This window comes from Chiloscyllium plagiosum, chromosome 35, assembly GCF_004010195.1.
Source record: "Chiloscyllium plagiosum isolate BGI_BamShark_2017 chromosome 35, ASM401019v2, whole genome shotgun sequence".
Classification (NCBI taxonomy): Eukaryota; Metazoa; Chordata; class Chondrichthyes; order Orectolobiformes; family Hemiscylliidae; genus Chiloscyllium; species Chiloscyllium plagiosum.
This window is the reverse complement of record NC_057744.1, coordinates 10,981,855-10,998,555: the sequence shown is the minus strand read 5'-3', so window position 1 is coordinate 10,998,555 and position 16,701 is coordinate 10,981,855. Positions and strand designations below refer to the sequence as shown.

Sequence of the window (16,701 nt, the reverse complement as noted above, 5' to 3'; positions counted from 1 at the left end):
TGTTGGTGTCGAGCAGTCTGATCCAATTGCAGATTCCCTCCCCAAAGCCCATTTTGGAGAGAACATCTCTCATATACCTGTGTGATATCCTGTCAAAGGCTTTCTCCTGGTTCAGGCTGATCAGGCAGGTGTCCAACCCTCTGTCCTGCACGTAGGCGATCGTATCCCTGAGGAGTGCGAGACTCTCAGTGATCTTCCTGCCCGGTACAGCACAGGTTTGGTCAGGGTGAATCACCGACCCCAAAGCAGACCTGACCTGGCTGGCGATTACCTTTGACAGAATTTTGTAATCCGCATTCAACAGTGAGATTGATCTCCAATGTTTGAGTTCCTCCCTCTCCCCCTTCCGTTTGTAAATGAGGGTGATGATGCCTTTCCTCATGGATTCACTCATGGTAACTGCCTGAAGCATACTGACATACACCTTCAGCAGGTCCTGGCCAATCAAGTCCCACAGAGCCGAATAGAGCTCGACCGGTAAGCCGTCGCTTCCGGGAGTTTTATTCTTTTCGAAGGACTCGAGGGCCTTGGTCAGCTCGTCCAGAGATAGCGGCTGGTCCAGCCCTTCCCGTGTTCTGTCGTCTAAGACCTCCGTGATAGAGGACAGGAACGACTGGGAGGCCACGCTGTCGGTCTGCTTTGTGTGTCCAGACTGGCATAGAAGGATTTGCTGATCCTCATGACGTCAGCCTGAGATGACGTTATCGAGCCATCTTCTTCCTTCAGGCTGCTGAGCACGGAGCTCTCTTTGTGCACCTTCTGGAAGAAGAAACGTGAGCACGTCTCGTCCTGCTCCACCGAGCGGAGCCTGGACTGGAAGATTATCTTGGAGGCCTCCAAGGCAAAGAGTGAGGCTTGCTGGCCCTTCACCTCCTTGACATCCTTCGTGACATCGCCCCATCATCTGCAGTAGGAGCAGGTTCTGCATACTTTCCTGGAGCTGGGACAGTTTTCCCCACCTCTCTCTCCCCTCCTGAACACCTTTGAGGATGAAGAACCTCTTGAGATTCCCTTTTACTGTTTCCCACCAGTCCGCTGGGGACTCAAAGAGGTGCTTCATGGTTCCCCAACCTGCGTAGTCCCTCTTGAGCTCCTCAATGTTTCCCGGGGTCAACAGCTTTGTGTTCAGCTTCCACGTTCCCTTACCAGCCCGCTGCTTGTCCTGTAGGTGACAGTCGGCCAGCAGGAGGCAGTGGTCAGAGAAGAACACTGGCTTGACGTTGGTGGATCTGACCGAGAGCGTTCGGGACACAAATAAGTAATCTATCCTTGAGCGGATAGACCCGTCTGTCGGTGACCAGGTGTATCTACGTTGCGCTTCATCTGCAGGGGTGCTGAAGATGTCGTGCAGCTTGGCATCTTTTACCGTGTCCATCAGGGCTCTGGACGTAGCGTCCAGTTTACTGTACCCCCCGCCGTATCGTCCATCTGCATCAATGATACAGTTGAAGTCTCTGGCCAGAATGACCGGCCTGGTCTCTGGCCAGAATGACCGGCCTGGACGTAGCCAGCAACAGTGGAAGCTGCTGCAGGATGGCCAACCATTCACTCTTACCCACTGGGGCGTACACATTAATCAGTCTCAGGGGAGCATTCCTGTACATGACGTCGGTGACGAGGAAGCGCCCGCCCATCACCTCCGTAACCTCGGAGATGGTGAAGTTGCCTCCTCGCAACAGGATACCCAGACCGAAGGCGCAGCTATCGTTGCCCCCCGACCAAACTGACGGCCCATGGGCCCACAAGCTTGACCAGCTCCTGTAGCTGCTGAGGTGCGGTATCCCACACTTCTGCAGAAACAGGACATTTATCCACATCATACTGCATCTGCCATGCATTTCCCATTCATTCAGCCTGTCCAAATTACACCGCAAAATCCCTGCATCCTCCTTATGCTACAACCTTTCACTCAGCTTTATGTCATCTGCAAATTTTGAGATATTATGTTTACTTCCTTCATTCTAAATCATTAACTTTATATTGTGAATAGCTGGGATCTTGGTACCAATTCCTGCAGTACCCCACTAGTCACTGCCTGCCATTCAGATAAAGACCCACCTATTCCTACTATTTGTTTCCTATCTGCTAACCAATTTTCTACCCATCTCTATACACTACTCCCAAACCCCTGCACTTTACTTTTACGTATTAGTCTCTTACATGAGACTTTGTCAAAAGCTTTATGAAAGGCCAAATAAACCAATCCACTGGCTCCCTTGATCAGCTGTACCGGTTACATCTTTGAAGAATTCCAGTAGATTTGTCAAGCAGGATTTCCTTTTTCTAAATCCATGCTGACTCTGTCTGATTCTACCAATGTTTTCTATGCGCTCTGCTATAAAAGCCTTGGTAGTGGATTCTAGCATCTTCCCCACTACTGATATTAGACTATCTGGTCCATAATTCCCTCTTTCTACTTCCCTTTTTAAATAGCAGGTTTACATTAGCTATCTTCCAACGTGTAGAAAAAGGAAAGAACTGGGGATGCTGGAAATCAGAAACAAAAACAGAAATTGCTGGAAAAACTCAGCAGGTCTGGCAGCATCTATGGAGAGAAATCAGAGCTAACATTTTGGGTCGAGTGACCCTTCTTCAGAACTGAAGGTAGCTAGGAAAAAGTTTATATTTACACAAAAGATGAGGTGGGGGGGAAATGGGGGACAGTAAATGATAGGTGGAAATAGAGCTGAGAGAGAGAGAGAGAAGCAGCTGAACAGACAAAAGGAGTGGTTAATGGTCAGTCTGGAGGAATGATTGGATACTGAGAAGAACTGACAATGGGTTGTGTTTGGTAGCAGCCAATGTGATGGTCTGGTGGAAGTTGGGATAAGGGCATGACTTCAAACCTTAAAATTGTTGAATTTGATATTAAGTCCAGAAGCTGCAGGGTTTCCAAGTGGAAAATGAGGTGCTGTTCTTCTAGCGTGTGCTGACCTTCACTGCAGCAAGCCTGAGAGAGATGTTGGTGGATTGAAGTGACAGGCAACTGAAAGCTCAGGGTCACTGGACCCAAAACATTAACTCTGATTTCTTTCCACAGCTGCTACCAGACATGCTGAGCTTTTCCAGTAATTTCTGTTTTTGTTTCTGATTTCTAGCATCCACATTTCTTTCAGTTTTTAAAAGTAATGAATACACTTTTTAAAAGGTTTAACTTAACATTTACATTAACTGGATAACTTAGGGTTAAAAAAACATGAATAGCTAATCTGGAGTTAAAAAAACACATTCAAGTTGCCAAGTCCTCAATTTGTGAAGTTGTCCCATTTCCAGATTTTTAAAATAGCATGGAACTGCATCACAGCTGACATCAATTAAACACAATCCTGGGGGATGGATGCCCCAGATTGCAGTAATATGGAATGATTCTGAATTACTTTTTATTTTTAAAGATTAGCAACTACGAGAAAATGGTTTCACTGGAGTTCCTTATATAATTTGTTTCCGCTAACTTTCATTGTACCTTCAATGCCACACACATAGCACCAAATTCTTTTGCAAAACTGCTGTCTACACAAATAATCCATCTGATGGCACTTAATATCAGAAATAATTTAAAGATTCTAACTGGATTGCATATTTTATTGAACTATGACAACTACATGGATCACAGGCTGTTAACTAAGAAAGAAACAAAATACTGCAGGTCTCAAAGCCAATTTTTGTTTACTTCAAATAAACCCTCCAACTCCTGCCCCAACAGTTCTTTACTCAAAATGTATTTTCTGTCTTCTCCTGAATCTGGTAATATGCTCACAAGAGTGCAGTACTTTGGATACAGAAGCCCTTCCATGTCACCTCACCAATGATGGACAACTAATTTTTCAATCAATGGAAGACATAAAGGACTAATTTAGCACCTTTAATGGGCCCAAAAGCCGAGGCAATCCCACTACGGTTATCAGCATGCTCCAATTAATTATTTGCTAGATGATACAGATCTCCCTATTAAGGATGATTGCATATTCACAAGATCTGCCAACCAATTAGAGGGACAACAGCTCAGCAACCTCAGGAATGTTCCCAAGGTTGAGACCACAACCAGGGCTGCAGTTGGAGGAGAATGACACAGTGATGGTTATGCACCCTCATAACTGAGAAACTGGGACCTGGGATACCAGTATCTATCTGACTGGTCCTGTGATATGGTCGATGTACAGTGAGGGGTGAGGCTCAAAGCGGCGAGTTAGGGAGAAGATGGCACTCTTGTCACAAGGGCAGAGAACTATTCTATGGACAAAACGTGCCAAAGAAGAGGATTAATAACCCAGCAGAGCCCAAAGAAACTTTCCCCATGCATTGGAGGTGTCATTCCACCATCCCTTGCCAACAGAATAACTAAGTCCGAGCCCAGATGGGAAACCACCATCAACTAACCACTGACGAGGTTCAATCGGACTCTTGGCTTTCCATCTCCTTCATGCCACTAACAGACTAGCATGACTAGACCCACTGGTTTTGCTAGACATTTTACAGACCCTCTTACATACCAGCCCATTCCCAGACTGCTGAACTCCAGCTCAATTATTTTGATTTTTTTCAACAACTATTTTCTAATCAACCTGTTCAGAGATTTTTATTACATATATCTTTCAAGTGAGACTTGAACCCAGGTTTCCCACATCAGATGTAGAGACACGGCCACGGTAGCAAAAGAACCTGAATTGTTCTGTTCTTACATATTTCCTACATGGTTCAGTGTTCAATAATTAAGGGAAACTCTAACCAAGTTTCTCTTTTCTAATTGAAATCAATATTAGGGCTTCCGCTGTTGCTAATAGTTGAATCTCTTGCCAACTACAAGTTAGTCAAATGATGTCTAATAAAAACTGCATTTATTTTTGTAATCACAGATGAACTTTAAAGAATGGCAAGCAAATCAAAACTGTGGTCAAACATAAAACAACATTCTCAGTGAACACTTCTCTCAAGTATTTGTTGGAGAAGATGAATAACATTTTCTTAATAATCAAAGATAATGTAAATATTAGGATGCCCACAACACATTAAGAGCTAAACAAAAAACTTAACATCTTATCTTTGGAAGAACAATTTTGTAGGAAAAAGAAACAAATTTTCTTTTTTAAATACTTCCAGACATTCCAGCTTAGCATGGATGCTAGTGCACACTATCCATACAGCAACAGCTTAAAATGTTTGTTACTCTTATAATTTTGACTATTTCCAAATAATTTCTTGTTTCCCACTGAGCAAGCAAGACAAAAATTGCATCTTAATTTCACCGAATTGAAATCAGCATCTACCAAAAAACAGCCAGTGTACATTTCTAAACAATATTTTTTATTGGATGTTTAAAATTCTCATGCTGTCAGGAATATATGTAAGAAAGGATAAATTCTGATAAACACAAAGTTGAACTATTTAGAAAAGTAGAGAAAACTAAATCACATATAGCATACACAAGTCAAAATAGTGATCTCGAAGACTGGGATGAAGGGCTGACTAATAGTGAAACTCTGTTTAAAAACTCAAAAGAGAAGTCATGTTTCAGGCAGCCAATTTGCTGTTAACTGTTTTTGACCTGGCCATAAAAATTAAATGTGTAAATTCTTATCCAGGAACATGGAGGTTCATCAACTTGCCCCAAAATTTGTGTAAAAGACATTTTTAAACAATCTTGGCAACTCCAAGTACAAATTCCTCTACAACTCCACTATTAGAAAGTTTTAAACACCTTACCAAAGCACAGTCAGCATTGCATCATGTAAAGAATGACTTGGGAAATTCACATCTTAACACATCACAGTTTAGTCTATGTTCACACACAGCATTAGCCAATAAAGGAACATTGCACAAATGAAGAATATCTGACAATTTACAAACACTCTGGAACTAGACATTGATAAGATGATGATAGATTTAAGCTTTTGTTCTTCTCTTCAATTCAATCAAGCTACATTGTAACAATTGGTTTGGTCCTAAACTAGTTTACACACAGAAGCTGTACTACATCTAAATAGAAAATAATCAACCTTCAAAAAGGGGAGAGAGATAATAACAGAACTCAGCTATTTTAATGAAATCCTCCTTTGTCCTGAGAGTATTGAAAGATATATACTTTTATAGTTATACTGTGCTTTTTAACTGTAATTGGCCAATCATGGAACCTCTGAGGCTTTTCCCAGCCGAATGCTAAGTGCAGCAACAAAATAACATATAGCATGTTATTACAGTCTTTATTTAGACTTAAATGAGTATGCTCTAATTCTAGATCTCAGATCAACATTTGCAACAGTTCAGAGGACTATGGTGTTCCATCAATAGCTCAGTGAGTTTATCCATAAATTAGCTAAGCCATAAAAATCTAAATAGTAACAAGGTTTCAATCTTCACTCTATTGTGTTATATTGCAACTCCCCTCATTATTCTAGGTAAGGGAGACCCTGTTTCTGATCACACTTCAGATACTACTGATGGAAGAGTGCACCAGGTGGGAAGAATTTGCATTTACATAGTATCTGTCACAACCTCAGGATAGGCAAATATAGAATGAACAAACAACAGAGATAATTAACGAGAAAATCTGCTCTCATAATATTGGTCGAGGAATAAAAACTGGCCATGTTATCATGAAAAAGAATTACTCTTCACATAAGGCTTTGGGATTTTTTGATCCAGTTGGAAGTTCTGACATGGCCTCAGTGAAACGTCACACCTGAATGAGAGCATCTCCAATACTGAAGACAGGACTGGGCTCAGCTGAGTTGCTCCACCCTTGAGCCTAATGGTTCCACCAATTTTCGTCAGTTATATAAACAATTTGGATGTGAATATAGGAGATATGGTTAATAAGTTTGCAGATGACACCAAAATTCATGGTGTCGTGGACAGAGATGAAGATTATGTCAGAGGACAATGGGACCTTGATCTGATGGGTCAATGGCCGAGGAATGGCAAATGGAGTTTAATTTAGATAAACGTGACATGTTGCATTTTGGTAAGGCAAACCAGGACAGGACTTATACAGTTAATGGTAGGGCCCTGAGGAGTTTTGCCGAACAAGCAGCCTAAGGTTGTAGGTGCATAGTACCTTCAAAGTGGAGTCGCAGATAAACAGGGTGGTGAAGAAGGTGCTTGCCATGCTTGTCTTCATTAGTCAGAACATTAAGTATAGAAGTTGGAATGTCATGTTGCAGTTGTGTAGTTGATTGGTGAGGCCACTTTTAGAATACTGTATACAATTCTGGTCACCCTTTTATAGGAAGAATGTTGTTAAACTTGAGAAGGCTTTTCCCCCTGGAGGGTTAGCGGCTGAGGGGTGATCTTATAGAGGTTTATAAAATCATGAGGGACATGGATAGGGTGAAGAGCCAAAGTCTTTTTCCTAGGGTGGGAGAGTCCATGGGTTTAAGGTGAGAGGGGAAAGATTTGAAAAAGGACCTGGGGAGTAACTTTTTCAGACAGAAGGTGGAGGGTATATGGAACAAGCTGCCAGAGGAGTTGGTGGAGTGGGTACAATGGGTATAAGAATTGGAAGGGTTTAAGAGGGATATGGACTAAATGTCTGCAAATGGGACTAAGTCAGATTGGGATGTCTGGTTGGTGAAGGGTCTGTTTCCATGCTGTATGACTCTGTAAACAACCTACTTGCATTGATTAATTAATGCACTAATTTTAATCTTATTACTCACTTGGTGGAAACTAAACTGAGAAATTTATCCCCTTAACATGCCACCCTTTTCCTCTTTCAAATGGCAAAAGACAAGCACGCCACCTCAGAGCCATGTCTGCCAATCACTGTTGACAGGTGACCTCACATACTACTTATTTCTAATTTATCATCCAACTTGAGCATCCTCTAAAAGAAAAATCTAGAGTCATGTTTGTATCACGTTTGAACTGCAATTTAACTTCAACCTTTATAAAACAACTTCTCTTACTATGTATTGTTTTTAAAACAAAAAGTGGATAATACAATTTTTAACTACCAATTATACAATTTCTCAAAGTTTCACAGAAGAATGATTAAGACATTTAACTACACAACAAGCATAAATGGAAATGGCTACACTCATAACAGTAACTCTAAGGACAGTACAATCATAATTGGAAACCATAATACCTTGGGGAAAGTGGTGGAGATAAAGGCATCTGTTGCCCCTCATACTGTTGCACCATTGCCCGAACACTCCAGGTGTGACTTCCAACTTCATCCTCAAAGCTACAGAAAGAAATAAAACAGTCACACTGTGCTTCACTGGAAATCTTATCAGGGAAGTTAATGCAATTTCTTATACATCTCCAAATTTCAGAAATGATGGCATCTTACAAGTCTATTTCCTTGGTATCCAGGAAAAACACTAACTTACGGCAGAATCGTGTAGGGGTCTGAGTGATATGGATTGTAAAGAGATTTGTAGCAGAACTGGATAGAACATAGAACATTACAGCGCAGGACAGACCCTTCGGCCCTCAATGTTGCGCTGACCTGTGGAACCAATCTGAAGGCCATCTAACCTATTCCATTCTCATGTATATAGGGAAAAATGAGGACTGCAGATGCTGGAGATCAGAGTCTAGATTAGAGTGGTGCTGGAAAAGCACAGCTGGTCAAAAAGCATCCGAGGAGTAGGAAAATCGATGTTTCGGGCAAAAGCCCTTCATCAGGAAGGAATCCTGATGAAGGGCTTTTGCCCAAAACATCGATTTTCCTGCACTCTCGTCCATATGCCCATCCAACAACCATTTAAATGCCCTTAAAGTTGGCATGGTAAAAACAATGACTGCAGATGGCTACTACTGTTGCAGGCAGTGCATTCCATGCCCCCACTATTCTGAGTAAAGAAACTACCTCTGACATCTGTCCTGTGTCTATCACCCCTCAGTTTAAAGCTATGTCCCTTTGTGCTAGCCATCGCCGTCTGAGAAAAAAGGCTCTCACTGTCCAACCTATCTAACCCTCTGATTATATGCCTCAATTAAGTCGCCTCTCAACCTTCTCCTGTCTAATGAAAACAGCCTCAAGTTCCTCAGCCTTTCCTCGTAAGACCTTCCCTCCATAACAGGCAATATCCCTGATGAATCTCTACTACAGAGGCACCACTATTAGATTAGATTAAATCTCCTCTGAACCCTTTCCAAAGCTTCCACATCCTTCCTAAATTACCAGAAGTGCATGCAATTCTCCAACTGTGGTAGCACCAGAGTTTTGTAAAGCTGCAGCATGATCTCATGGTTCTGAAACTCAATCCCTCTAACAACAAAGCTAACACACCCTATGCCTTCTTAACAACCCCATCAACCTGGTGGCAACTTTCAAGGATCCATGTACCTGGACACAGAGATCTCTCTGCTCATCTACACTACAAAAAATCTGACCATTAGCCCAGTACTCTGCATTCCTGTTACTTCTCCCAAAGTGAATTACCTCACACTTTTCTGCATTAAACTCCACTTTCCACCTCCCAGCCCAACTCTGTAGCTTATCTATGTCTCTCTGTAACCTACAACATCCTTCATCATTATCCACAACCCTACCAACTTTAGTGTCATCCGCAAATTTACTAACCCATCCTTCTATGCCCTCAGCCAGGTCATTTATACAAATGACAAACAACATTGGATCCAAAACAGATCCTTGCGTACCCCACTAATAACTGAACTTCAGGATGAACATTTCCCTCAATCACCACCTGCTGTCTTCTTTCAGCTAGCCAATTTCTAATCCAAACCACTAAATACCCTCAATCCCATGCCTCTGTAATTTGTGCAATAGCATACCATGGGGAACTTTACCAAACGCCTTACTGAAATCCACATACACCATATCAATCACTTTATCTTCATCCACCTGTTTGGTCACCTTCTCAAAAAACACAATAAGGTTTGAGAGGCATGACCTACCCTCCACAAAACAATGTTGACTATCCCTAATCAACTTATTCCTCTTTAGAGGATTATAAATCCTATCTCCTACAACCCTTTCCAACACTTTACCTACAACCGTAAGGCTCACAGGTCTATAATTTGCAGGGTTGTCTCTACTCCCCTTCTTGAATAGGGAACATTTGCTATCATCCAGTCTTCTGGCACTATTCCTGTAGATAATGAAGACAAAGATCAAAGCCAAAGGCTCAGCAATCTCCACCCTGGCTTCCCAGAGAATCCTAGGATAAATTCCATCCGGCCCAGGGGACTTATTTATTTTTTTACACTTTCCAGAATTGCTAAGACCTCCTCCTTGTGCACCTCATCCCATCTAATCTAGTAGCCTGTATCTCAGTATTCTCCTCGACCACATTGTCTTTTCCTAGTGTGAATACTAATGAAAAGTGTTCATTTAGCACTTCTCCTATCTCCTCTGACTCCATGCACAACTTCCCACGACTATTCTTGATTGGCCCGAATCTTATTCTAGTCATTCTTTTACTCTTGATATAGCTATAAAAAGCCTGAGGGTTTTCCTTGATCCTATCCGCCAATGACTTCTCATGTCCCCTCCTGGCTCTTCTTCGCGCTCTCTTTAGGCCCTTCCTGGCTAACTTGTAACTCTCAAGTGCCCTAACTGAGCCATCACATCTCATCCTAACATAAGCCTTCCTCTTGACAAGAGATTCAACTTGCTTAGTAAAGACTTCCTTAGATAAGAAGTCAGAGACAGCCATCTCTACATCTGAAGCATCTCACACCATCTTTTATGCTGTTCACAAGCAGTGGGACAAGTTTCTTATTCGACTGCAGCGAGTTGGCAAATAAAGGGAATAACTGCTTGATAAATGCCATGTTGATGGCCCAACTCATCTCATTAACATTCAGCTTTATATTGGCGAAACTCACCAAACCTCAACTTTGGAGGAAACCTGTTATGGAACCCAAGCCAAGTATCTGGAGTTTTAGCACACTGCTTGCTCCCAGTGACCTCTGAGTTGAGTCTGATCAAACTGCATCTCAGGGTGTGATTTACAGGCACCACCCACTTGCCTCCCTTGTCCATAGATATTGGCATCTGTCTGGAGTGAGCAGGTAGCCCAGAGTATTTCCAACCCAACTCCATTTCCTCGGAATGAGCAAGGCCTGGGAGATTGTGACTGAGCTATGCAGGATGCTAGAGCAGGACCCGTAGGCTGCATGAGTGGAGTGTCATCCTCTCTTGATGGTTGTAAACTTCTGAATTGCAGCTCTGAAATTCTACTTGCTCCTTTCAAACAACAACAGATTGGCTGTGTGAATTTCAGTCCTGCTTCCACAAATGTATCAGGATAGTGACCTAAACCATCGGAGCAAGATCACACTAGCTCATTTCAAGCAGTCTTCCAAGGAGCAGGACAAGGTTACTAGGGAGTTGGAAGCTGTCACTGTCTATGGCAGAGCTTAAATGAACTTCAATGAACTTCAGCCTCTATTGGTTTCATTTGTGTTCAGTTTTTCATTCCATAAATAATAGCTCATGTTCGGATTTGTCTTTTATTATTTATTCGTGAGATGAGAGTATCATTGACTAGGCCAGCGTTTATTGTAACCTCGAGTTGTCCGAGAGGAGGTGATTGCTATATTATGTTCCCCTATTGGACAATGACAATATGTGGGTCTACAGTGGGCACTGGGGACATGGTAGTGCTGACTTAGAGAGGGTGTTCAAATAGGATGTAGCTATTAACAAGTAAAGTGTGTGGTTGTTAAACTGCTATCAAGGTGAGAGGAGGTGGTTGCATGTGCTAAGGTTTGTCAGTGATATTGGCTATCTGCTGTGGGCAATGTGAATTTGTGGCTGATATGCCATCGTATTGCTGGTGAACAGCATCTATTGTGTGAACAGCATCTATTGCCAACTATTGCGCAGGTGCAAGGGGTGCTGATCTTTTAGTGGTTACCCGATGATTGATGTGTTGGTCTAGGAACAGGAGGTGTTGAGATAGGGCTGGAATTTAACATGATAGATGCCACCACATTCCTGATGAAGGGCTTACGCCCAAAATGTCAACTCTCCTGCTCCTCAGATGCTGCCTGACTCGCTGTGCTTTTTCCACACTTCTCGACTCGGACTCTCCAACATTTGCAGTCCTCCCTTTCTCCAAGATGCCAAGGCAAGTTTGGCAAGATATGGTGAGAAAACCTGCAAGGCTTTGGGGTGGAAAACCCTCCAAAAATCTCTTCATCAGTTTGAATTAGCTAAAGAAATCTTCAAAGTCAGCACTTGGTACTTAACTGGAATGTGTATTAATTCTATAACAACCAGCAGAGGGCACTTAAGCAACAATTTCCTCTTCATATCCACTCTGCAAAATAGTGCTTCTAGTAAATTATTTGTCTGAAATTAGAAGTAAGGCTCCCATGCTAAAATACTCTTTATTTACAGAGCATTTAGGGGTCAAAAATCAGCTGCTGTTACACTGGTGCTGTCCACACGTGCAAACAAATAAACAGACCTCAGTGAAGTCAACCACTGATTTACATTTTGGGTATTTCAGATGTATCTTTTCCAAGGCCTCAGGAGCACCAAGGGTACGTGATAGGACACCAGTCCTTGAAATACCGATGGGCCCACACTGTGTGATTACACTTCCATGGCTCAGGAATTCTCAAATAGTTCTGGCAGCAAACCTGGGATGCCCAAAGTACTTTCTTCAATCGATATGAAACTTGACCATATGTGAACATTTATTCCAAATGGATATTCAAAGGTGAAATAATTCTTGGCTGGTCACCTATCAACAACAGAAATGAGTTACTTAGTAAGCCAAATGCACTGTATGTGAATCCCATTTGCCTTGCAACCTTGGGAGATGGTGCCCTGATCTTCACACATACAAGAATACAGACTGGCCTAATGCATATGCCAAGTATGCCCAATGAATTGTTATAATGTGTTTATCAATACTATTTGTCACTTAAATATTAAAAAGCATTGACACTTTTTTTTTAATGTCCACACAATTCGCAAAATGCACGGTGCAACAAAATACAAAGTGGAAGTTACTTGTATTTTCACATGATTGAATTTATTAAATGTATTATGAACAGATACACAAAAAATAACAGACAAAACATTGGAGTTATTGAAGTCGTTCACCGAGCCAGTATGTTCTTCTGCAAACATCTCGTAGCCTGGCTAGGTGACATCATCAGTGTGTATTTAATAAGGTATTAGTGGTCTATCCTGCCCGGTATTCATATATCTCTGTTTGGTGCTACTTCTGGTTCTGTACCGGAGTGGTTTGTGTATGGGGGTCCAGTTCAATGTGTCTATTGAGCAAGTTCTGGTTGGAGTGCCAGGCTTCAAGGAATTCTCTGGCGTCTCTGTTTTGCCTGTGCTAGGATGATTACATTGTCCCAGTTGAATTTGTGTCCTTCGTTGTCTGTGTAGTTGGAAATGAGACAGTGCTAGTCGTGTCTGGCAATGGCGAGCTGATGTTTGTGCACTCATAGGGTCAGTTTCTTCCTGTTGTCCTATGTAGTGCTTTCAACAGTCTTTGCAGGGTATCTTGGAAATAACGTTTGTCCTGTTGGATGTGGGTGTCGGCTCTTTAACCTTTGTGAGGAGCTGGTGAAAGGTGTTTACTGGTTTGTGGGCCAGTAAGCTTCCCAGGGCTGAGTAGTCAGGTCGTTCTCTCTGATATGTATTTGATGTATGGTATAGTCACTATAGTGTCCAATTGTGTAGTTTTCTCTTTGGGTTTGTCCTGTAAGTACCAGAGGATAGTGTTCTTGGGGTTTTGATAAAATCCTTTGAAAAGGTGTTCCTGTTTTGCCTTCTGGAGTTATTGGTTGCTGCAGTGTGTCCTTGCCTGTTTAAATAATGTCCTAATGCAGCTCCGTTTTTAGGTGCTGGGGTGGTTGCTGTTATAGTTCAGTATCTGGTCAGTATGGGTGGTCTTCCTGCACACACTGGTCTGGAGTTCCCCAGTAGGTGTGCATTCCACTAATAAATCCAGGAAGGGGAGACGGCTTTGTATTCCTCTTCTTTAGTGAACTTTATTCCAGTGAGGAAGTTAGATTAGATTCCCTACAGTATGGAAACAAGTCCACACCAACCCTCCAAGGAGTAACCCACCCCCTATCTTACATTTACCCCTGACTTGGCAATTTATCATGGAGCTTTAGCATCTTTGGATTGTGGGAAGAAACCAGAGCACCCGGAGGAAACCCACACAGACATGGGAAGAATATGTAAACTCCACACAGACAGTCACCCGAGGCGGGAATCAAACCCGGGTCCCTGGCACTGTGAACTAGCAGTGCTAACAACTGAGCCACCATGCCACCCTGTTATTGATGTGGTGGTGGGTTTCTTTCAGTTGTGTATGTTTAATGATGACAAAGATGTCATCTACATATCGAATCCAGAGCTTGGGTTGGCTGTCCATTCTAAATGTTGCATTACTGCTTCTGCAATCAGTGCTGATATCGGGCACCCCACTGGTGTGGCACGATTTGTCTGTATACTTGTCCATTGAATGTAACGTGAGTTGTGAGGTATAGGTCTAGTAATTTTAATATTCTGTCCTTGTTGATGTCATCGAGTATCATAGTAACCACTTTGTTCAATAATGTGGCAAAGGTATCATTGGCTTGGTCGATGTCTATTGATGTGAACAGTGCTGTTACATCAAATGAAATCATTATTTCATCCTCTTCTATTGTGGTGTTTCTGATAATGTTGAGGAACTCTTAGAATGAGTGAATGGAGTGGTTGGAGTAGTGTATTAGGCGTTTTAGTCTTATTCGCAGCTCCTCCAGCCTGTAGATAGGCATCCCTGAGTTTGTATATTAGGTCTGAGAGAGGCTCCGGCTTTGTGAACCTTGGATAGTCCGTAGAATCGGGGTGTGTTGGATCCGTTGGATTTCATCTTTTGTAGGTCAGTTTTACTGATCTTTCCTGTGCTGTGTAGTTGCTTTAGGGTCATGGTAATCCTGTTCTTGAGTTGTGGGGTTGGGTCTATCACCACCTGTTGATAAGTAGCAGTTTTACTGAGTAGTTAATTTCCTTTCTCTATGTACTGGTCTCTACTGAGCATTGCCGTCATCCTTCCTTTGTCTGCTGGGAGTATCACTATGATTTGTCCATTTTGAATTTCTCCAGTACTTTCCTTTATTCTGTGGTGAGTGTGTTCCAGTTTCCTTTTCTGCTTAGGATCAGGGCTATCATTTGCCCAGAAGGCAAACAGGAACTCCTTTTGTTGGGCAACCAATGGGTACCCCAAGAACAGTATCCTCCAGCACTTATGGGACAATCCCAAAGGAGGAAACATTACATGACCGGACACTACAGCGACCATACCATACATCAAAGACATATCAGAGAGAACTACCTAACTACTGAGAGCCCTGAGAATCTCAGTAACCCACAAACCAGTACACACCTTGCACCAGCTCCTCACACAGGTTAAAAACCCAATACCCACATCCAACAGAACGAATGTTTTCTAAAAGATACCCTACAATAACTTTGAAAAAACACTATGTAAGACAAACAGGAAGAAAACTGACCATATGAGTGCACAAATGTCAGCTCGCCACTGCCAGACACAACCAGCACTGTCTCATTTCCAACCATACAGACAACAAAGGACACAAATTCAACTGGGACAATGTAATCATCCTAGCACAGGCAAAACAGAGACACGCCAGAGAATTCCTTGAAGACTGGCATTCCAACCGGAACTCACTCAATTCAGATACAGAACCAGAAGCACCAACAAACAGAGATATAAATACCAGGCGAACAGATCGCCAACACCTTAGTAAATTCGCACTGATGATGTCATCTAGTGAGGCTACAAAATGTTTGCAGAAAAACACACGGGCTCAGCAAATGAATCCATGGCTTCATCCAGAACCCAAGCTACAAATCTTCTCAAGAACTCTAATCAGTGCTATTAGCGTACAACCCCTAGCAGCTAATGGAAGGGTAGAGCAGTCTAAAATCTGAGAACAGATTCTGTCAGTTGTGTAATGATGCATTACAAAAATAAATAAGGACAGTCAATACATGACTGGATAAGGAGTGGAATGTTTCTGCATAAATAACTATAGACAAATATGAACGGTCTCCAAGTTTCCAATTATTCTTATTAATTTTAGATTGCAAGTCCAGCTTTCACTCATGCAGATATGCGTTTCAATATGTAACAGAATTAAACTGCTGGGAGAATAATGAAAGCAAGTTAACATACATACGCAAAATGGAGCATAGAGTTAGGCCTGCTTTGCATTAAACATAAATAATCTTTTATTTTTTTTTCCCAACTAATATTTAAAATTTTTCTTGCTTCCTGTTTCACTGGACCTTTTGTTGGGCAATCACTTCCTGGTCCTCAGTGTATAGTATGAGCTCCAGGCACAATCACAAGTACCATCCCTTTGGATCCTGATTATCACCAAGAACTCCAGGAAGGGTAAGAGAGGTAGGCAGCTAGTGCAGGAGTCTTTTGTGGATATACCCATTTCAAACAGGTATGCTGTTTTGAAAAATGTAGGGGGTGATGGATTCTCAGGGGAACGTAGCACGAACAGCCAAGTTTCTGGTATTGAGACTGGCTCTAATGCAACGAGGGGTACGTCGGCTTCCAAGAGATCAATTGTGTTAGGGGATTCTGCAGTCCGAGGTACAGACAGACGTTTCTGTGGCCAGCAGAGAAAAAGCAGAATGGTGTGTTGTTTCCCTGGTGCCAGGATCAAGGATGTCTCAGAGAGGGTGCAGAATGTTCTCACGGGGGAGAGGGGCCAGCAGGAGGTCATTGT

General features: G+C 42.4%; 1 protein-coding gene across 8 annotated transcripts in view; it reads right to left on the bottom strand.

Moving 5' to 3' along the window:
- Positions 1–16,701, bottom strand: part of LOC122540656 (dixin-like) — a 132,722-nt gene that overhangs the window by 68,339 nt on the left and 47,682 nt on the right. For all 8 annotated transcript variants that reach the window (XM_043676669.1, XM_043676671.1, XM_043676673.1 and 5 more), the window contains one exon: positions 8,084–8,182. In XM_043676669.1, coding sequence (XP_043532604.1) covers positions 8,084–8,182 — 99 coding nt within the window. The remainder of the gene's footprint in view (positions 1–8,083; positions 8,183–16,701) is intronic.